This window comes from Phyllobates terribilis, unplaced genomic scaffold (genome assembly GCF_046119375.1).
Source record: "Phyllobates terribilis strain yellow unplaced genomic scaffold, ASM4611937v1 Scaffold_1__5_contigs__length_1240528914, whole genome shotgun sequence".
NCBI lineage: Eukaryota > Metazoa > Chordata > Amphibia > Anura > Dendrobatidae > Phyllobates > Phyllobates terribilis.
The window spans coordinates 303,381,246-303,405,495 of NW_027362761.1; the positions used below are offsets into that span (position 1 = coordinate 303,381,246).

Here is a 24,250-nt window from a genome sequence, read left to right on the forward strand (position 1 = left end):
CTTACACTTTTGTTGTTCTATAATATTCTATTCAAAATACTTAAATCATCCAAAGTGATTGTACAACTAAGGTTAAAGATTTAATGTGAAACGTACTAAATTACAATGAATATCAATTTGTAATAACATTTATTGAAAACTTCAGTTACATTATTCTATCTGTATGAGGCATGAAGCATCACTAATGATTCACCCTGACAGGCCTGGTCTTCATTTCACTCACGCCTATGTGCATGTCTTTGACTTCATGCACTTATAGCCAGGCTTCTGCTCCTTTGCTGATCAGGCATCAGCCGAAATGAGATCACTTCTTCTTTGAACTTCTAACTTGGGTTACACAGCCGCCCCTAAGCCTCAAACTGCACAGCTGAACTTTTCTGGATAGACCAATTTCTGAACACTGAAATTTTCCATGTCTGAAACTCCAGAAATCAAAAGGGCTTTAGAAGAAAGCCCGGAAATTAACACAGAAGATGGATCTCCTCACGGTCCTATGCCCAGCAATTACCTGATCCTTTCAATATTTTCCTGCTTTTGTCCGGCTTACCCAATAAACATTGTCGCGTTTGTTTTTTCTATAATGGTAAGTACTAACAGTTATTTCTATCGATACATATATGTAGCCAGATAAATATCATTTCATTCCTCATTAGCCAAAGTGTTTTAGCTTTCTAATGTGTTCTATTATTTTATCAGCAATAAAAATATTATCATCTTTAATATTACTACTATAAATATTATTATTATTATTATTAGCGGGTAAAAGAAAGTGATAATTCAGCAGAACATACTGTGTTCTAGTTTATGCTTGTTGACTCACTTTATAATTATAGCCATCTTACTATGTGCCAGTATTGAGCTCAAGATACAAGTAGAGATAGAACTGTGAGCAAGAATTAAAGGTATATAAGTCCAACTCCTTGGAAAATATATCTGCTAGTTGTATATTTGGAGCAAACTAATGTCTAGATAAGATTGTCCTATATGTAGCATGTATGTAACATGGAGAAACGGAATAAAGCTTGGATAACAGTTACCATGTTGTGAAACATCTATAAAGTTCCATTATACAGAGTCTCTGGTGGAATGATTGAGGTATAGGTATATATAGGTATAGGTATAGAGGTAACCTAGAAAATGAAAGCCCTGCTGGTGCTGGCTCTCACCATTATGCCACATTCACACGCTCAGTATTTGGTCAGTATTTTACACTAGTATCTGTAAGCCAAAACCAGGAGTGGGTGAAAAATGAAGAAGAGGTGCACGTGTTCCTATTATACTTTCCCTCTGATTGGTCAGTTTTTTGCCTCAGTATTTGTAAGAAAAAAACAGGAGATGAACAAATACTGAACGTGTGAACTAGGCCTTATGTAAGGAGGGTGACGAAACCATTCCCATACAGGGTTATAAATTAAGCTATTCAATAGACTGATCAGTGGTTTATTTGCTATGGCCTGTATGTAATTTATCTGGTTTGCTATGTTGTGTGTCTATAATATTTCTTTACTGGTTGCCTGAACGGCAGGTTGTGACACTTTGTGGTGCCGCCGGGTAAGGATGCTGTAGGTCAACTGTTGGCTGAAGGCTGCAGAGGGGTTATAGATAGTGGTGTAGGCCCAGAAAGCATCTAGCGAGAGATGTGCTGCGCAATGCTGATATGCTGTGCAAGCGTGATGTAATAAGGGCTGCTGGGAGGAGCAGACAAGTTAAATAAAAGGAATCTGTAGTACAAATAGTACAAATAGGGGGGAAGTGTGCCGCCTCTACCAATCCACATGCCACGTGCGGTGCTGATTTGTGCTACACTGTGCACGTTAGAGAATTAGGCATGACGTTTGCTCCATCCTGGAGCATTGTACTGCATTGGGAGCCGGTGATGGCTTCTACAGCTAGATCAATGGTGGTTTGCCTGCTAAGGAATGGCAGAGGGCTGGAAACTAGAAGACAGAATGTTGGGCTTCAAAGGCTGTTTGAAGATTCACCAGGTGTACTTAGTTTTTGAAGGGAAATCAGTTTGGCTTTGTAAATAAGAGCAAATGTGAGCAGTTGTAAATATTGAGGGCTAGCGAGACATGCAGTAAAGGAGGATAGTCTGCGGTGTTCTGTGTAGCCCACTGCTGAAGCAGGATAGGCTGAGGGGAGTAAGCCATGGCAGTGAATGTAATGTAAACCTCGAGGGAGCAAGGGAGGGATGAGCAGAGCTAAGCTCAAACTCAGGGCTATGACATGCCATTTCTGTGATGACTAAAGAGGAGACACTTTTGGAGGCCTATGTTGTGCATGTGGTTCAGTTGTTTGGAGCCAGAGTCTGAACTTAGTATTCCCTGAGGGCATAGACATAGCTAGAGGTCCAGCTCAGGATGGGGGAATATCTGAGTGGGCCCCTAACCAGGTAACCCTGATTACAACTATGGTAGGGGCAGGGCTGTGGAGTCGGTAAGCCAAACCTCCGACACCAACTCCAACTCCTCAATTTCCATGACACCAACTCCAACTCCGATTCCACGACTCCGACTCCGACTCCCTTATACATGGCTCATGTTTAAGTGATAAATTTACTGTAGCACAGATTCATCTCAGCTAAAAGTCTAGACCCTTAGATCAGGAATAGGATAGACATTTATAGGACATTTCATAACTGTGACAACTGCGCTGTGACAGACAAAAATAACAAGAATATGCTATGTAAGGGACAGCACTGTACATAACAGCAGAGGACGCTATATATAACTAGAGAGGAGGGTACGTAATAAGGGACGTGTTATACATAATAAAAAAGGAAACTATGTAACTAGGGATGGCGCTACACATAATAAGTGAGTACACTATATACTAAGGGACTGTGCTATACATAATAAGGCTACATTCCTGCATCTGTGAGCAGTGTCGGTGTGCTGCCCACTTTTACAGATGCATTGAGCATGTCCTATTCTGATCCTCAAAATCGGATCAGAACAGGACATTCTCTGACCCTCACAGATCTCATTCTCAGATCCGTGATTTTCATGGATGTGTGAATGGATCTATAAAACTGTACGAGTCCGTGGACCATCCGATAAAAAAATCTGGCAGCACACGGACATTTCACACAAATGTGAGGATGCTGCCAAAGGGATTTTACAGATAACATTATCACTCCAAGTCCTATAGTGCAGATACAAAATTATATTTACATCAAGGCAATTACCGATGACGTCTCATCTGATCGAAGTCGGTTTCTGCTGTTTCTTCTCCATTTGGTCAGACCTTCATATCGACATCTCCCAGACACGACTCGTCTTGTCACGATGATCAGTGCAAAAAAATAACAAGATTACATATATTGTATATATACACATGTGTCTATCCCACACTGAACCCCTGACTACAGATATGTACCCCACCATTAATATACTATTAGCCACTTAGTAATCAAAATATAAAGTGATAAGCAGCACTGTGCCCCCCATTAACTATAATTTCCACCGGCCAATAATATAAATTATTCAGTCTCTGTGACTCTCCCCAATTCAATTAACTGTAAGGCTATGTGCACACGGAAAATATACAAGGTTTCACAGTACAAGCAAAGTGAATGAGATCCCTGAAGTCTCATGCACACGTTGCTTATTTTTTCCTTGCAGACTTGCAGCAGATTAAAATCTGCATAATATCAATTCTTGTAGCATATTTCACCCGTACTAATGAGTGGGGGGGAAATATGCAACAACAGCATGTCAAAAACGTGACAAAAACTGTATTTTACGCAGCGTTCTTCCTGTCAACACAATAGCAAATGCAGCAGAATTTTCTCCTGCAAAATCTGAATGTGTGCACATAGCCTTAGTCCAAGTCCTGTGCCCCCCATTCATTATAAGTCCTTGATGGCATCATGATGAATTTAGAGGTGGAAGAAGACATTAGGTACTGAGCATCCTCCACCACCTCCCAATTCATTACAAGACATTATAAAGTGTCATATACACCTTACACCCATCATTGCTCTCCCCACACCACCTCCATCATTGCTCTCTCCCAGCACCCCCATCATTGCTCTCTCCCAGCACCCCCATCATTGCTCTCTCCCAGCACCCCCATCATTGCTCTCTCCCAGCACCCCCATCATTGCTCTCTCCCAGCACCCCCATCATTGCTCTCTCTCAGCAACCCCATCATTGCTCTTTCTCACCACCCCCATCATTGCTCTCTCCCAGCACCTCCATCATTGCTCTCTCCCATCACCCCCATCATTGTTCTCTCCCAGAACCCCCGTCATTGCTCTCCTCCGAGTATTGTTTTAAAAAAAAAAAACATACTCACCTTCTTGCTTGTTCCCCAGCAGCATCTTCGTCGCTGATAACTTTCTCTCTGACACAGGCGCGCACAGCATGATGACGTCATCAAGCCATGCGTGCCTGTCATTATCCCTCCAGAGCCCCCACATGTGTGCATTATCCCTCCAGAGCCGCCACAAGCATGATTATCCCTCCAGAACCCCCACAAGCATGCATTATCCCTCCAGAGCCCCCACAAGCATGCATTATCCCCACAGAGCCCCCACAAGTATGCATTATCTCCAAAGAGCCCCCACAAGCATGCATTATCCCCCAACAAAGCCCCCACAAGCGTTCATTATCCCCCAACAAAGCCCCAACAAGGATGCACTATCCCCCAACAGAGCCCCCACAAGCATGCATTATCCCCACAGAGCTCCCAAAAGCACGCATTATTCCCCAGAGCCCCCCTCAGATCCCCAAAACATTAATTAACCCCACCAGACGGCCCTCCAGCATTAACCCCCCCAAATCCCACACCCCCAAGTATTAAGCCCCTTCATCTCAAAAACAACAAGAAGAGAAGACATCAGACCAGCAATTAATAAACCAATCTCCTATTTCTCGGCTTAGGACACTGACCTCCTCCTGCAGCTTCACCCCCAGCTTTGTGTCTCTGCATGAGACTATGCAATCTGGTGCTAAACTAGAACACGCCCATAATGCAGAGTCGTAACAAGCCCACAGAAATTATGTCATACCTGGAAGCAGCCCATACATTCTAGCGTCTACCGAGAGAAAACGCCGAGCGGGCAGGGAGCAGAGGACGGATCCCTCAGCTCCGCTGCCATTTTCTCCTGTCAGCAGCGGAGCTGGATGGATCGCTCCCTGCCCACCGCACATGAGAGGGCAATCTTGCCATGGGCCCCCCAGAGCTTCGGGCTCCAAGAAGCAGGCCAGATTGCCGTCAATATTAGCCATCCGGCAGGGGTCCCTCTGACCCTCCGGGTCCTGGTGCAGCTGCACCGGCGGTATGTCCACCCCTGGTCCCCATTTATCCCCAATCTGCACACTCTTGTTATCCTGCCCAAATGCTGAGCTGCTGCTGCCGTATGTGTCCTTATTACTGCATCTGCTGTTTGGCACATTAACAGTGCTCCTTACTGCCCCACATAGTAATGCCCACCACTGTGCCCCATACAAAGTAAAATGCCTTCTTTGTACCCTCTAGATGGTAAAATTTCCCTCTAAAAATTTAGAAAATATTAATGCCCTGTGCAAATGCCATAGAAAACAGTGTCCACATTTTTCCTCAAGAAAGTGATGATGTCCCATATGCACCTTTAACAGTCACAATACTCTGAGTGCCCAAATAATGCTTCTTAAGTGCCCACTTAACATTTAATAATGTCCCAAGTCCCCCCATGTCTTCCCTATAAATAGTACGAAGGGCCAACAGCTCCCCTATATACAGTATGATGGGCCCACAGTAGCCCCCACACTGTAGAATGGCCCCAGCATTAAGTCTTACACTGTATAATTGCCCCCACAGTAGTCCCCAGACCATATATCACCAGGGCCCAAATATTATAATGGCACCTACATTAGCTCCACAATTATATAATGGCTTCCACACTTTATGGAGGCCACCATAGTTTCAAAAACGGCTCACATAGGACATGAATGCAAGAAAAATCTCACAAAAAAAAAAGAAAATGCCTTACCAACACCAGGTCAGACCACTGCATTAGCAGGATGCAGCAGACCCCATGATAAAGGAGGGGGCAGCACAGATGCAAAATACTGATGAAACAACCACTCACACATCTACCAGTCATGGAGGAGGTGGTTGTCTAGTTTTAAAAATGCACACAGATGAGGCTTACATAGAGCGCCAGTCACACAGGTACGTGTGATGCACAGTGTATGGCTTACGGCCTATTGACCTGGTGTTGTTAAGGCATTTTTTTGTAAGATTTGTAGTACCTACAATGTATGAGGGGCCCCCATAGTAGCCCCCATACCCATAATGTATGAGGTCCTCCCACACTATATGAGGTCCCCCTACAGTAGCCCCCATACCCATACTGTATGATGGTCCCACAGTATTCCCAACACCATATGATGCCCCCCCACAGTAGGCCCCAAATTTGATGTCACCCACGTTAGCTGCATTCTATAAAATGGCCCCCACAATTTATGGAGGCCCCCCACAGTAGTTCCTACAATGTATGAGGGGCTCCCATACTTTATGATGCCCCCACACTTTGATGTTCCCACACTTTATGATGCCCCCACACTTTATGATGCGCCCACACTTTGATGCTCCCAGACTTTATGATGCCCTCACACTTTTTAATGCCCCACACTTTGATGCTCCCAGACTTTATGATGCCCTCACACTTTATGATGCCCTCACACTTTATGATGTGCCCACACTTGATGATGTCCCCACACTTGATAATGCCCACACACTTGATGATGCCCACACACATTTTAATTAAAGTAAAAAATATTATATACTCACCTAATCCAGGATCCTAACAAGCCCTTCTACAAAATGCCGGGACACTGACACTGCAAAACGCCGTAAACACGCCGGGACACTGACGTATTGTGCATGTGCAGGTGCTTCTGCCATTTTGTAGACTGCAGGTTTAAAGCGCCCACCGGTCTACAGAAAGGAGAGCGGTAGTGCAGGGAGATCACGTTTCCCTGCTCTACTGCACAGCTTAGCTTATCCTGTCAATACAGGTAAGGGTAACATAGCTTCAAGTGGACCCCTCTGAGCGCCTGGGCCGGCTGCACCCTCTGCCCCCCTACTGCCTGAGGGGATAGTGTGGCTCGTGCTCTAGAAAAGTAGAGCCAGGGAAAGAGATAGGGCCCTGGAAGTATAGGATTTAAAGGCAAGGACTGGGTGGAGGAAATAGGGGCCTCTAATATTAGGGCCTGCCACCTGCACACAGTCAAGCTAAGACCCTTGAAATTATGGTCTACACTAGCGAGAAGTAACTTGGGACCCTTAGTTCAAGTCAGTGTTGAAAGGAACAAAACCTTAGAGAGTGGGGTTTGAGCCAGAGTAATAAAGTACTAGATGCGATGGCATGGGCTGGATGAGCTGTAAAGCCACTTGAGATTCAGTATGAGTGCATTGACAGGTTGCTAGTGTGTGACATATGGGGTCCTGGGTGTGGCCTCGATGCGACCCCAGTATGGAGCACAGAAACCTGACTTCGGATTATACAATTGTGGAGTGTTTTATCTGGTTAACACTGCAGTGTTAAGTGACAGTACCACTTTGTGTGTATTCAAACCAAGTTTATGTATCTCATCTGAGTGACAGTACCCCCAAAAATTCCTGTGACAGATGAGCTGCTGAATTTCACTAGTCTGCAATTGTCTTCTTTAACTCCTTTCCTCAAATAGACATAACTGTACATACAGATGTCAAGTGGTTTAGCACAATTGGGAGTATAGTTATGTCCCAATAGTGACAGTGGCATGTGAGGAGTTTGACAGAGGGAGATCATTCCCTCTGTCAGCACATTGCCAGCATAAGAGCACAATCACGAGGAGATTATGGGTTTCCATGGCTATCAAAGTCCTGTAATCAGGCTCTCGTACACTACATCATGGTGCTCTTGGATTACATAGGAAAAACCTGGTGACAGACTCCCTATAAGGGCATATGCACACGTTTCAGCATCTCTTGGCAGGAAATACGCAGAGTAAAATAGGTGAATTTTTGCAGAGTTTTGGTGCATTTTTCTTGTGTTTTTTACATGCATTTTTATTGTCAATTTTTCCCCACTCATTAGTATGGGTGAAATCTGCAGCAAAAAAATGAAAGAATTTACATACAGAAGATTTAAATCTGCACCAAACCTGCAAATCAAAAATAAGCTACATGTGCATGAGACTTCAGGATTCTCATTCACTTTGCTGGCACCAGGAAGCCCTTTGCCTTCAAAACTGTATCAAAGCATCAACTCTTATAGGTACACTTGCAAACAGTTTTTGAAGGAGCTCAGCTTTGAGGTTGTTCCACACATCTTAGAGAACTATTGGCATATCTTCTGTGACTGTAGGCTTGTGCAAATCCCTGTCCCTGCCTGTAATTCCAGACAGTCTCGATGATGTTAATATCAGGAACCAATCAGATGCCTTTCTGACGGTATTGGTTGATGGATAAGTATCTGCTTGTATTTCTCTGCATTGAGGATGTCAAGAAATGGACAACGTTGAACGTTGCAAAACACAGTGGTCAGGCTATAAAACGTTTACAGCAGATTAAAGACGCTTCATACTTATTTCCCTTCAAAATAAGAAGATATCCAGCAGGACCATCAACTCAGAACTGACAACAATTAGTGTGACCCAGCTACACCCACCAACCCACCAATCAGTGCCTGATGAAGAAACCTGAGTAGTTTTGAAAACTTACAATTTGTTACCAACTTTTCAGTTAGCCATTAAAAGGTATCAACCACTCAGGACTCTCAAATCTAAATATTTTACAAACTCAATATTAAATGAATCATTTGTAGGGTTCATGCAGCCCGTAGGCAAATCTAGAAGACAATTTACGATTTCTAAAAGAATGCTCTGGCCAACACAAAAGTAAACATGACTTCATTCTGAAGCCTAATACATTGCCTTTTTATTGAATACTATCAAAGTGTACCTGCATTGCTATTAAATAGATATACAGTATGGTGCAAAAGTTGTATGTAGGTGTGGAAAAATACTACAAAGTGAGAATGCTGTAAAAACAGAAGTGTAAATAGTTTGCATTTTGATAACTGATAAAAATTAGAGTGAATGAACAATAGAGAAATCTAAATCAAATCAATATTTGGTGTGATTACACTTTGCCTTCAAAACAGCATCAGTTTTTTTAGGTACACTTGTACATAGTTTTTAAAGGAACTCAGCAGCGAGATTGTTCCAAACTTCTTCATGTAATCCCAGATAGACTCGATAATGTTAAGATCAGGGATCTGTGGGGGTCATATCATCACTTCCAAGACTTTTTATGCTGAAGATAGTTCTTAGTGACATTGGGTGTGGTATTTGTTCTGCTGCACAATACATTTGAAGCCAATCAGATGCGTATTGAATGATGAATAAATATCTGTCTGTATTTCTCAGCATTGAGGACACGTTTAATCCTGACCAAATCCCCAACTCCATTTACCGAAATGCAGCCTCAAACTTGCAAAGAACTTCTACCATTGTAAACTGTTGCCTGCAGATTGTCGATATTGTACCACTCTTTAGCTCTTTGGTGAACAACTTCTGATACAGCCAAATACTTCATATTTTGACTTATTATTCCAGAGCACCTGAACCTGGCTTGGCTTTGTTTCCATATCCAAGGTACAATTTATTGGCTGAAATTATTTAATTCAGACCACTTCTAGCCAAACTTCTCTGTACACGAGTTGTATGTAGATGGGTCCCACTGGTTGCTACCGGTTCTGAGCTGATGCTACTGCTGGACATCTTCCGATTTCAAATGGAAGTAAACATGATGTGTCTTTCAACTGTGCACTAAGTTTCTAAAATTCTAGCTATTGCCCATCCCCTGATGATGCCGCACCTGCTGGTGAAACATGTTGGGGGGATGTGTGCTTCAGTAAAAATGTCCTATCCTCCTAACAGTTGACACCCTGACACGTAGGCAATCGCCTTTATGCTATATTATAATTATTCAGGCTGTATAGGGACAGAATGTTTCATGTTTAATATTACCCCACTGTTTTAATCAATAATAAAAGTTAAGTTTTAGGACTTTTTAGTGAGAGTTTCTTTTGGGTTATCCCAAATTGTAATCAATTTTTAAATAGTCCAATCCATGCTGTCCTGGAAACCTGAGCCAGGGTCAAGCATATAAAAGCTGGGTTCCACAAAAGAAAGTTCTTCACATGTGGGGGCCAGTCTATGCTGGTTATGATTCATAATTCATTTCTCCTTCCCTCAACGAAACAGAAGATAACTGTAGACAGAAACATTTAGGTATTTCTGTTATTTCTCCTTTTTTATTTTATAACTGCTTTGCATATTTGTGTGTTGTTTAAATTTCACCTTTTCATATATTTTCTTGTAAACACTGTATTTTTATATTAAAGCTTAAATCTTTAATACGTTTGAACCTTGTATGCTCTAAAGCATCCATAGCCTTTCAGAGACTGTGTGGCCATTTTTGATTGTCTGACATTAGCATATTTCGGGGACTCATCATCCCGTGTGTTTGATAAGTGGTGGCAGCATGTTGTGTAGCCAGGGTGTATGGACTGTGTCGGGGTGTGATTAATGCTCACTTTATTGCCTAGAACAGAGGTTGAGTGTTGGATTGAGTGAGAGGAGATAAATTAACCCTTGCAGGTGCACCCCACATCATGTGAATAGATGTGTACGTGACATAAACTGTCTAGTATAAGTTTAGACCACTTAATAGATTACTTTGTGACAGAGATCTGAGCAAAAATTTTAGCACAATTTTGGCACATTGTGATGCAACTGAAGCCACACCCCCTCTCTCTAAGCCATACTCCCTTGTCAAGCAAGGCATAAAAAGTGTCTAAAAAACATAATAAATGTGTTACAAAGCAAGCAAGACAGTATTTTGTCACTAATTTAACATAATTTTGGAGTCTTTAGCTTAGTAAATTTCTCCCATTCTTTACTTAACTAAATTTTATTTGAAACATATTTTTGAACATTTTTGGTGGCAGTTTTATTTTAGTTTTCCATGTAAACCACAAAAAAATCCAGAAAAACAAGTTAAAATGAGGGCAGAAGAGCAGATGATCAAGAGGGTAGGAGAACAAACTGTGGGTTGTTGGCACATCACTACCGTACCATAGCTCCCATGCCAAGAAATTTTTTTTTGTACTTAAAGTGGCATGCATGCATAGGTCTGATACCTAATATAGACAGCAATCCATCGTTTACCCTATACAAGGAGTGACATTTCAAGTAGAGGGTATATAGCTAGCAAACCATTATGTATACTGGAGATGTGTGTACTGAGAGGGAGGCTTGGAGGATAAGATCGAACACTAATGTTATGGGCTCACCTGTTGAGGTGGATTCTATAAAACCATAGGTCAGGGTGAGCAGCATGGTACAGAGGTGATGGAGTAGTGGAGCTGGTCTTGTCAGATGGAATGTGGATCATTGAGGGCCAGGATAGGAAGACAGACAAGAAGAGTAGATGAAGCTGAGACAAGTGTCAGAATCTGTTATCTTCCTGCAGGGATATTGTTTGTCACAGGGATAACAAAGATGTATATGCATTCAGGTATCTTCCAGCAGATATAGCAGGTGTTAGCTCCAATTTGCCAGCCCCTTACCAGGACTTTGCAGATGTTTTTTTCTAAGCAGAAGGCTGAAGCACTGCCTCTACAAGGGCCACTTGACTTTGTCATACCCCTTCATACCAGTAGTAAACCACCCATAGAGAGAGTTTATCCTCTATCTCTCCTGAGACTGAGGCAATGTCTGCTTAAAATATAAAGAATTTGGAAAGGGGGTTCATCTAAAAATCTACATCTCCAGCAAGCTTTTTCTTCGTAAAGAAGAAAGACAATTCTCTGAGATCATGCATAGACTATTGAGAACTGAAAAAAATCAATCTAAAAGACCATTATTCATAAGGGTGATACTGTCTTCACTAAATGTGATCTGCATGGATCCTACAACCTAATTTGTATTAAAGAGGGTGATGAATGGAAGACCGCACTCAACACAATGATGGTCATGGCTATTTTTGCCGTTTTGGTGATACAATGCACCTGCTGCATTCTACTATTTCATCTGTGAAATGTTCTTTAATATCCTGTATCAGTATGTATCTGAATGATATTGTAATCTTCTCCAGAGATCTAGACTTCATGTCAGCTTTGTTTTGAACAGACTCCATTAGAATTATCTTTATGTTAGAATGGAACAATGTCTCTTTTAGCATCAAGAATTACAGTTTATCAGATATATCATCTCTTCTGGAGGTCTGCGTATGGACACAGAGAAAGTTTCTGCTATTTTGGCTTAACCTCAACCCGCTGGTATCAAAGCTCTCCAAGGAAACCTTGGTTTTGCAAATCACTACCTTGAGTTCATTAAAAATTACTTTCAATTGGTACCTGTTTTTACTGCCCTCTCTTGGAATTGTGCTAATTCTCGGAACTGGTTGGATTCTGCTGTTCAAGCCTTCAAGCAACTTATATGTTTTTTTTCTCTCCTTCACCACCCTGATGTTGACAGACCATCCTTTACATGGATCCTTTACATAAGATAATTCATGACATTCTTCTGAACCTAGAAATTATCCCTGTAGTTTCTTCTCCAGGAAATTATTTCCATCAGAATGGAAATAGTCCATTAGAGATCCGGAATCTTTACCTATAAAATGACCTTTTGAGGAATGGTAAAATCTGCTTGAAAGTTTGAAGTTCCTGGTAAACTGAATACCCAGCAAGCTTGATGATCACTTTTCTCTCTGTTTTCACCTACCATCATCATGAGAAAGACCGCAGGACTTGAACCCTATTCAGGTCCTTTGATCTATACTGTGCCTTGTGCAGATGTTCCTAACCATTTAATTAAATCTGAACGTATTCTTACTTCCATATCTTTTGCTTCCCATTCTCGATCTAAAGGATATTCTCTAGTCTCAAATGCACTCCTCTGGAAAGTTTTATCTTGGGCTCATTCTTCCCTGCTCTCTGGCCTTCTAATTGTTAAATAAACTACTGAACTCCTTTCCTATTTCTACTGGTGGCTCAAATGGAAAAAAGACATCAAACAATTCATTTCATCTTGTCCTTGTCACGATTCCTCCGCTCAGTGTGTATTGGACGCAGTGAGTGACAGCTCAGTTGTCCAATCTAGTGCAGGGGCGTGCTGACCTGTCGGTGTTTTGATAGACAGCTCAGCCGTCCAATCTGAGACTGGCTGGTGCTGAGCTTCCTTTAGGTGTTCCATGTTTTAAGTAATTACTCAGCTACTTAGCTCTAGGCTGTCAGTCCCAGATCTCTGCCAATCGTAGCATTTGCTCGGTGGTGCATGTTTGCCTTCTATTCCTATGCTCTGTTGTTGATCTATTGCTGCCTGACCTTGGTCATCGTTCTGACCATCCGTTTGCCTAGCCCCTTTACTCTGATCCACTATTTTCTTGGTATTCTATCTTCGGACTGTAACCTGACTATGCCTTTGTCTTTCCCCTTTATTTCTCGCTGTGCTCTGTTGGTATCTGACCCCGGAACATTTGACTACCCTGTCTCACGGCTTGTTAGTGAGTAGTGACTATCGTCACAGTCCTCAATGTGCGCAGTTCAAACCATCACATCAAGCACCTTTCAGAATTGTTCAGTCTCTTCCCAAACCACAAGAGCCTAGGGTTTGAAATTACTAGGTACTTTGTTACAGATCTCCCCGAAATGCAAAAGTACACGACAATTTGAGTCATGTTGGACCATTTTTCCAAGATGTCTCCTTTTGTTCCATTACCAGGACTCAGTGGCGTACCGCCAATGGTGGCAGGCCATGTGACTGCTATGGGGCCCGTGAGCCGAGGGGGCCCCATAGCAGTCTAGGGGCGGACATACCACCTCCAGTACAGCTGTGCCGGGGGGGCCCGCCGATGCAGCTTCTCCCTGCTCACGGCGGGTAGGGAGCAATCCCTGCAGCTCCGCTGCTGACAGGAGAGAATGGCAGCGGAGCAGCAGAGATCCATCCTCTGCTTCCTGCCCGCCGCTTACTCCCTCACACAGGCACACGCTGCTTGATGATGTCATCATGCAGCGCGGGCCTGTGTGAGGGAGGAAGTTGCAGACGATAAGGATGCTGCAGCCTGCGGGGGAACGGGCAGAGAGCTAAGTGTTGTTTTTTTTTATTTTTACTGAAACACTGGGGATGGTGGGGCTTGGGAGAGTAATGATGGAGCTGATGGGGCTGGGGAGAGCAATGATGGGGCTGATGGGGCTGGGGAGAGCAATGATGGAGCTGGGGAGAGCAATGATGGGGCTGATGGGGCCGGGGAGAGCAATGATGAGGCTGGGGAGAGCAATGATGGGGATGGTGGGGATGGGGAGAGCAATGATGGGGCTGGGGAGAGCAATGATAGGGATGGTAGGGCTGGGGAGAGCAATGATGATGATGGTGGGGCTGGGGAGAGCAATGATGGGGCTGGGGAGAGTGATGATGGGGCTGTTGGAGCTGGGGAGAGCAATGATGGGGATGGTGGGGATGGGGAGAGCAATGATGGGGATGGGGAGAGGAATGATGGGGAGAGCAATGATGGAGCTGGGGAGAGCAATGATGGGGATGGTGGGGATGGGGAGAGTAATGATGGGGCAGGGGAGAGCAAAGATGGGGATTGTGGGGCTGGGGAGAGCAATGATGGGGATGGTGGGACTGGGAAGAGAAATGATGGGTCTGGGGAGAGCAATGATGGGGATGGTGGGACTGGGAAGAGAAATGATAGGTCTGGGGAGAGCAATGATGGGGTGGGGAGAGCAATGATGAGGATGGTGGGGATGGGGAGAGCAATGATGAGGATGGTGGGGATGGGGAGAGCAATGATTGGGATGGGGAGAGCAATGATGAGGATGGTGGGGCTGGGGAGAGCAATGATGGGGATGGTGGGGATGGGGAGAGCAATGATGAGGATGGTGGGGCTGGGGAGAGCAATGATGGGGAGAGCAATGACGGGTTTCTGGGAGAGAGCAATGATGGGGGTGCTGGGAGAGCAATGACGGGGGTGCTCGGAGAGAGCAATGATGGGGGTGCAGGAAGAGAGCAATGACGGGGTGCTGGGAGAGAGCAATGACGGGGGTGCTGGGTGAGAGCTATGAAGGGGGTGCTGGGTGAGAGCAATGAAGGGGGTGCTGGGAGAGAGCAATGAAGGGGTTTCTGGGAGAGAGCAATGACGAGGGTGCTGGGAGAGCAATGATGGGGGTTGCTAGGAGAGAGCAATGATGGGGGTGCTGGGAGAGAGCAATGATGGGGTGTGGAAGAGAGCAATGACGGGAGGTGCTGGGACAGAGCAATGATGGGGGTGCTGGGAGAGAGCAAAGATGGGGGTGCTGGAAGAGAGCAATTATGGGGGTTTCACTTTGCTTGTACTGTAAAGCCTTGTATATTTTATATGTACACATAGCCTTACAGCTAATTGGGGAGAGTCACAGAAACTGAATAATTTATATTATTGGCCGGTGGAGATTACAGCTAATGGGGGGCACAGTGCTGCTTATCACTTTATATTTAGATTACTAAGTGGCTGATAGTACATTAATGGGGGGGTACATATCTGTAGCCAGGGGCGCAGTGTGGGGGAGACACGTGTATGCATACAATATATGTGACCTTGTTATTTTTAGAGCTGCACTGATCATCGTGACAAGATGACATGAAGGTCTGACCAGATGGAGAAGAAGCAGTAGAAACCGACTCTGATCAGATGAGACGTCAGCAGTAAGTGCCTGGATGTAAATATTATTCTGTATATGCGCTGTATGACTTGGAGTGATAATGTTGTCTGTAAAGTCCCTTAGGCTGCATTCTCACATTTGTGTGAAATGTCCGTGTGCTGCCAGATTTTTTTATAGGATGGTCTACGGACTCGTAGAGTTTTATAGATCCATTCACACATCCATGAAAATCACGGATCTGAGTATGAGATCTGTGACGGTTAGATAATGTCCTGTTCTGATCCGAGTTTGAGGATTAGAATAGGACATGCTCAATGCGCCTGTAAAACAGGACAGCACACCGACACTGCACACAAATGCAGGAATATAGCCGTATTATGTATAGCACAGTCCCTTAGTATATAGTGTACTCACTTATTATGTATAGCGCCGTCCTTAGTTATATAGTTTCATCTTCTATTATGTATAACACCCTCCTTTATTACGTACTATCCTCTCTAGCTCTAGGGCTCACATTTGGAAGATCATACCGTGTTGGGGTCGGCATACTTTGCCCTGAGAGTTGAGCTGGAGTATAGTAGGGTCATTACACTGTGCATGTGGAGGAATTCACCATGGGGGTATCATACTGTGTTTGGGGGACACTTTTGTTGGCATCATACTTTATGGGGCAATGAAAGAGGGATCTATGACTTCAGCAAGAGGAAAATTATTATGTAAAGGATGGAAAGTTGTGAGATCTGCTTTTCTGTGACTCCGACGATTATTTACATTTTTTGGGAGGGGGATGCCCAATTAGAACTTCTGCTATGGGGCCCCATGATTCCTATGTATGCCCCTGCCAGGACTTCCATTTACTCAACAGCTGGCCAAGCTGCCAGGTACTTGAACAGATGTAACTGACCATAGGGGAAGGAAACAAGGTCCGGCACCTGAGCCGGGACAGGTAAGTAACATCTGGAACACTTCGCTAGCATAGTAACTGAAAGCCCAATACAAAAAAACAAATAAGATAAATATATATTATAGTATAGTAGTGAGTACTGTATATTCTCATTTTTTCATACTAGCCTAAAGCAGAGCAGTATGTATTAGTAATACCAGTCACAACATTTTATATTTCCTGACCATCAGATAGGTCATCAATATTAGATCATAGAGTATCAACACCAGGCACCCCACCCCAACACCAATATGCTCTTACTAGGTACCATGGCCACAGGAGGAACACAGTATATGGTCCTGGAACACTACTATTCTGCACTAAGACAATGCAGCTCAGATTCCATTAATTCCAATAGAAGTTGAGTTGTAGTACATGCAAACAACTAATACACCGTGTATGCAGCTGTGGTGTTTTGAAAGTTGGCACCCCACCAATCTGACATTAATGACTTATTCTAAGTATGTCATCAATATCATAGTATTGGCCAACCACTTTAAAGGGTTATTCTCAACTTGCAGTACAGCTCCATAACCTCTTTCACTTCCTTATTGCTGGGAAAATGGACACTCTTTGAGTAACAGTTCTGGTTTAATAGCTTTTGCTTGCTACTGTGTCACATTGATGGTCTATTAGTGCTTGTTCTGAAATCTACAAGGCTTTCACTAATTTCACATATAGACATAATAACAAGTGCACATATAAACTGCTCTGGAAACAACTGATGGTGAGGACGGGAGCTGGTGATTTTGCAGGACTGATAGCAGCTTGGTTAGGAGATAAGAGGGTGAGCAGTATTGAATAGAAATCAATGGGCTGGAGAGATAGCTGGTATCTCAACAGTTAACTCCTCAGCCTGGAGTGTAATTAATAAGCTGTACACTATGTAATAAAATAGCTCTCATATCAGTAGAACCACAGCAGATAGAAAAACCAAGTCAATTGCAAACTTGATTATTTTCATGTTTTCTAGCTAACTATATCACTTTCATAACATGAGAATACCCCTTTAAGTTCCTTTACGTATAAAGCGATCAGCTATAACATTTAAAATAAAATAAAAAATTTCAATTTGAAAGTTAAGTATTTTTTTACTAATATTATACCATCTATCTATGCTGCTCATTTAATCTGAAATACTTTATAACACCCTTAAAGGTCAGATTACAAAATGATACTATACCACCCACCAATACTATCACCTTATTCATTTGTACTATTTCCCATTTCTGAATGTTCCGCATCATCCATCAATAACATGGTCTTTCCACTTATATAACAAGTGTTTAACCAGCCTTTTTTACATGGTATTTTTTAACATTCAATATTCTCTAATATTCCTTTGCTCCTCTGAGAGTTAATAAATTAATGCCTAGAATCACTGATTTCAGATTTCTTTCATCTTTCCTCCTCATTACTTCACAAACTTTATTACTTTTCATCTGCATCAAATTTTGCCGGAAACTCTGAACAATGTTCGAAGATAATCAAAGTCCATGAAATGTCCAATATAAAAGGACAAATTAAAAATAAAGTATAAACGTATACATGAAGGGATAGTTCCCAATTGTTTCAACTATTTCACGAGGAATTCACATTTTTTTCTTCCCTTTTATAGTCCTGTCAAAAGAACGTAGAACTTTGGCTTAGTACATCTCACATATACCCTGCTAAAACTGATCTAATACTCCTATTCCAGTTTCTGAAAATGCCAAAAATAGCATTCTATATATGTAAATGAGTCTATGCAACAACCTCCAATTGTTAAAGGGGTTGTCCAGTCTTAAAGTACAAGTCTGCAGTCACTCTATTTAACTGCTGACTTGTATCTTATCATAGTGCGCGCAGTTCACCCTCTGAGGATTCTTCAGTGCCTGTGCAGGGATCGGGAAGTCATATGATAGCGAGTATGTGATATGCAAATGTAGCACCCTGAGGATTCGGCTGCTACAGGGGTATTGCACCTCAACCCAGAGGTGTGGTATTCCACTCCCGGGTAAGGATGGAGTATGGAACTGAGCTCAGTAGGCTGCATGCACTACATACATCCCATTTCCGGGGGACAGAACAACGGTACTCCCACCAGATATATGTGCAGGTACGACAGCGTCTGTCCCTGGCTGGAGTGGGAGGGGGGTGGAACATCCCAGTAGTGTAGGGGCAGATAGGGGGAGCAGCCTGGGTAAAGCTAGGAGCTCATTGGGTGCTGGTCACCTGAGCTCACACATAGAGGGAGTATATAAGGTGGGCACCATCTTAGATCAGGTTCAGTCAGAGAGAGAGAGCCTGCAGTGAAGCAGAGGAGAAGGAAGAGAGACCCAGAGGCGCAGAAGGGACCCCAAGATCCCAGAATAAGGACAAAAGGGTGAAGGGTCGGCAAAAGGGTACCGGATCCCAAGCTGGCAGAGGCTACAGCACACCTTAGCCAGGAACCGGAGGTCGTGGGCAGGATCTGCCACGACCCTCACCAAATCCACCAGGAAGGCACTGTCACACTGTCACAGAATACTGGAGGTAGGGGGCCTAAGCTGACCCTAAGCTGGGGCCCTGACTAATCCCTCATCCTGGAGGTACTGTTAAAGGTACAGAGGTCCAGGCCGCCAGCGTAACCCCTACCTCCTGAGGATCCCTGCACCACAGTAATCTAGTCCTGAGAAGGACCCCGATCACAACAATTGGGAACCAGCGATAATATGCCCACACACAGTATTTAGACGAACGAGACAGTACAAGGGAAAAACCAAAACCACCTTGCATACAACTTCAACAAAACTACAACAGAGGGAACACCAACGGGAAAGGAGATAAATGATAAAGCGAGGAAAGGGAAATAACACTTTCAAATACACTTATCTCAGCAACTCCAAACACCACGATCCGCTCTGTAAGTCTGAATGAAAAGCTTTCACCGACACCTCACAAACAGACCTGCAGGAATATAAAGGAGTCTCACTAACGAAGCATTGATTGCAGCTGGGCGAGGCTGGACCTCAGCTAGCCCAGAGAGAGAGAGAATTAACTCCTTCACTGCCGAGAAAACACAAAGCACCAACAAGTCAGCTGCGAGAAGTCAGGCTGTGTACTCGTGACGATCTTCGTGGCAACACACCCGTGACAGTACCCCCCCTTCTACGAGGGGCCTCCGGACCCTCAGGGCCAGGTTTATCCGGGTGAGTCGTGTGGAAGGCCCGAACTAATCGGTCTGCGTTAATATCCGACGCAGGAACCCACATCCTCTCCTCAGGACCATACCCCTTCCAATGAACCAAGTACTGAAGGGACCGGCGATTAAAGCGTGAATCAATGACCCTCGATACCTGGAACTCCAAGTTACCATTGACAACCACAGGAGGGGGAGGTAAAGGTGACGGTACCACCGGCGCCACATACCTCTTAAGCAATGATCTGTGAAACACGTTGTGAATTTTAAACGTAGGGGGGAGGTCAAGACGGAATGCCACCGGATTAATAACAGAACTGATTCTGTACGGCCCGATGAACCTGGGACCCAGTTTCCAGGAGGGAACCTTAAGTTTAATATTCCTGGTAGACAACCATACCTGATCGTTCACACTTAGGTCCGGACCAGACACTCTCCTCCTATCAGCCATACGTTTGTATCGGTTCCCCATAGTATTCAGATTCTTCAGCACCCCTCTCCATACTGAAGCGAGAGATGAGGAAAATCGTTCCTCCTCCGGAACCCCCGAAGAGCCCCCCCTACTGAAAGTACAAAACTGGGGGTGAAAACCATATGCCCCAAAAAACGGGGACTTACCAGTGGACTCGCTTCGCCTATTATTGAGAGCAAACTCTGCCAGAGGTAGGAAAGAAGCCCAGTCCTCCTGGTTCTCTGACACAAAACACCGAAGATATGTCTCCAAGCTCTGGTTCATACGTTCCGTCTGACCATTGGTCTGAGGATGAAAAGCCGACGAGAATGACAAATGCATCCCCCGCCGTGCACAAAACGCCTTCCAGAACTTGGACACAAACTGAGACCCCCGATCAGACACCACCTCGGAGGGTACCCCGTGAAGCCTCACAATCTCCCCAATGAACACCTGCGCAAGAGTTTTAGCATTAGGGAGAGCCGGAAGAGCGATAAAATGTGCCATCTTGCTGAACCTGTCCACTACAACGAGTATGACCGTTTTACCCGAAGACGGAGGGAGGTCCGTAATAAAGTCCATAGACAGATGAGTCCAAGGACGCTCCGGGATCTTCAAAGGTAAGAGGGCCCCAGACGGACGGGTATGTGAGGTCTTAGAGCGCGCACAAACCCCACAGGACGCGACAAAAGTTACCACCTCTTTATGTAAGTTAGGCCACCAAAACCGACGCGAGAGGAGATCCACAGTTGCTTTACTCCCCGGGTGTCCTGCAAAAACTGAGTTATGGTGTGCCTCGATCACCTTTTGTCGCAACTGATCTGGAACGAACAGTCTCCCCGGAGGTCCAACAGGGGCGTCCCCCTGAGCCTCCAATATCTCCTCCTCCAGCTCAGAGCATACTGCCGAAACCACCACCCCCTCCTGAAGAACAGGAATCGGGTCGTCCGTATTCCCGGCCCCAGGGAAACTACGAGATAAGGCATCCGCCTTTACATTTTTAGACCCAGGACGATATGTAACGACGAAATTAAACCTGGTAAAAAACAATGACCACCTAGCTTGTCTGGGATTCAGACGTTTAGCGGACTCCAGATATAGCAGGTTCTTGTGATCGGTGATGACGGTGACCGGATGAACTGCCCCCTCCAAAAAATGGCGCCACTCCTCAAAAGCTAACTTAATGGCCAGGAGTTCCCTATTGCCGACATCGTAATTCCTCTCAGCGGACGACAATTTTTTAGAGAAAAAGGCGCACGGATGCCACTTACCAGGGGACGAACCCTGTGACAATACTGCTCCCACCCCTACCTCGGAAGCGTCTACCTCTACAAAGAATGGCTGAGACGCATCAGGTTGAATGAGTATGGGTGCCGAGGCAAAACATTTTTTCAAGGAGGAGAATGCTTGACAAGCCTTGTCAGACCACCTAGAAAAATCCGTCCCCTTTTTAGTCATGTCTGTGAGAGGCTTAACCACGGACGAGAAATTACGAATGAACTTCCGGTAATAGTTAGCAAACCCCAGGAAACGTTGTAGTGCCTTAAGATTCTCCGGCCGATCCCACTCAAGAACTGCCCGCACTTTCCCAGGGTCCATACGAAAACCGGACGCAGAAACCAGGAAGCCTAAAAACTGGAGTTCCTGTACGGCGAACACACACTTTTCCCACTTGGCATACAGTTTATTATCCCGCAAGATCTGTAACACCTGTCTAACATGCTCCTGATGAGACACCAGATCCGGCGAGTAAATTAAGATATCATCCAGATATATGACAACAAACTGTCCCACCAGGTGGCGAAAAATATCATTAACAAAGTGTTGAAACACCGCCGGGGCATTAGTCAGACCGAATGGCATGACAAGGTTCTCATAATGCCCCTCCGGAGTGTTAAAAGCCGTCTTCCACTCATCCCCCTCCTTCATCCTAATCAAATTGTACGCCCCCCTGAGATCCAACTTAGAGAACCATTTGGCGCCCACGATCTGATTAAAGAGATCGGGAATAAGTGGGAGCGGATACGGATCTCGGACCGTAATCCGATTAAGTTCACGGAAATCCAGGCAAGGGCGTAGGCCTCCATCTTTCTTCTTAACAAAGAAGAACCCCGCGGCCACCGGTGAAGATGAAGGTCTAATATGCCCCTTAGCCAGACTTTCAGAAATATAATCCTTCATGGCCTGCCTCTCAGGACCAGAAAGGTTATACAACCTAGCTTTAGGTAACTTGGCCTCAGGGAGCAGTTTTACAGAACAGTCATACTCGCGATGAGGAGGTAGTTCCTGACACCCATTCTCCGAGAATACATCCTCAAAGTCTGCCAGAAATGGAGGTAAGACCCAAGGAGTAACCGCACCGATGACCGTGTTCATGCAGTTTTTATTACAGAATTTACTCCATTGGCTTATCTCTCTGGTTTGCCAATTAATAACAGGGTTATGCTTAGCTAACCAAGGAAGGCCCAACACTATAGGAGTGGGAAGACCCTCCAACACGTAGCAAGACAACAGTTCTTTATGTATTGCCCCCACTTGAAGTTTTACGCCATGCACAGCTTGCAAAAAACTTCCCTGACCGAGAGGCCTGGCATCGATCGAGAATATGGGGATGGGTTTAGCCAACTCACTCAATCGCATACCTTGAACCCGGGCAAACCGAGCATCAACCAGATTAGCCCCGGCCCCACTATCCAGAAGAACAGATATCCTCTCAGTTCTCGTACCCACCACCACCTCCGCCGGTACGAGAAACTGAGACGAACCTAGGGACGAAATACCTACTCCCAGATTGCCGTCCACCACACAACCTGGGATCAACAGTTTTTTCGACGACTCTTTACTCAGCAAGGGGCGGGATGGACACCCCCCAATAAAATGTCCCTTTTTCCCGCAGAGGAAACACCTTCCTGTCTTATGGCGCACCACCGGTCCCCTTCCCCGAAATGATGTCCCTCCTAATTGCATAGGCTCCTCCGGACTGACCAGGGGAACCACCATATGAGGGGACCTTGTAAGAGGTGGAGACATTACAGGGGGTAGAGTTATCCCGCACCTCTCCCGAAGCCGTCTGTCAACGCGAATAGCAAGGGCCATAGCGGCTTCCAGTGACGCGGGAGAGTCATACTGTGCCAACACATCCTGTAATTTGTCGGATAAACCATGACAAAACTGGCTCCTAAGAGCCGGGTCATTCCACTGGGTGTCCGTGGCCCACCTACGGAACTCCGAACAGAATTCCTCCGCCGGACGATCTCCCTGCTGAATCCTACGTAACTTAGACTCAGCAAGGGAGATCCGATCTGGGTCATCATATACGAGTCCCAAAGCAGCGAAAAACCTATCCACTGACTGGAGAACTGGGGAGCTAGGGGGAAGAGAGAACGCCCAAGATTGTGGGTCCCCTTGTAGGAGCGAGATGACAATTCCCACCCTTTGTTCTTCACTGCCCGATGACCGAGGCCGCAGCCGAAAGTACAATTTGCATGCCTCCCGGAAAACAAAAAACTTGTCCCGCCCCCCAGTGAACCTGTCAGGGAGAGCTACTTTAGGTTCTGGTCCGGCTTGCTCCAGAGGATGCAAAACCTTGGACCTAACGTCCGCCAGCCCCATGGACAAACTCTGCAACTGCTGAGCTAGACCGGCTACTGGATCCATGGTAGCTGGAGAAAAACTAAGTTGGTCGGTGAAAATGTCACACTGTCACAGAATACTGGAGGTAGGGGGCCTAAGCTGACCCTAAGCTGGGGCCCTGACTAATCCCTCATCCTGGAGGTACTGTTAAAGGTACAGAGGTCCAGGCCGCCAGCGTAACCCCTACCTCCTGAGGATCCCTGCACCACAGTAATCTAGTCCTGAGAAGGACCCCGATCACAACAATTGGGAACCAGCGATAATATGCCCACACACAGTATTTAGACGAACGAGACAGTACAAGGGAAAAACCAAAACCACCTTGCATACAACTTCAACAAAACTACAACAGAGGGAACACCAACGGGAAAGGAG

General features: G+C 44.9%; 1 protein-coding gene across 2 annotated transcripts in view; it reads left to right on the forward strand.

Annotated features, from left to right (window-relative positions):
• Window positions 1-259: 259 nt before the first annotated feature.
• Window positions 260-24,250, forward strand: part of TMEM233 (transmembrane protein 233) — a 181,423-nt gene continuing 157,432 nt past the window's right edge. For both annotated transcript variants that reach the window (XM_073654137.1, XM_073654128.1), the window contains exon 1: window positions 260-583. In XM_073654137.1, the coding sequence (XP_073510238.1) occupies window positions 413-583 (171 nt within the window). In that variant the 5' untranslated portion in view covers window positions 260-412. The remainder of the gene's footprint in view (window positions 584-24,250) is intronic.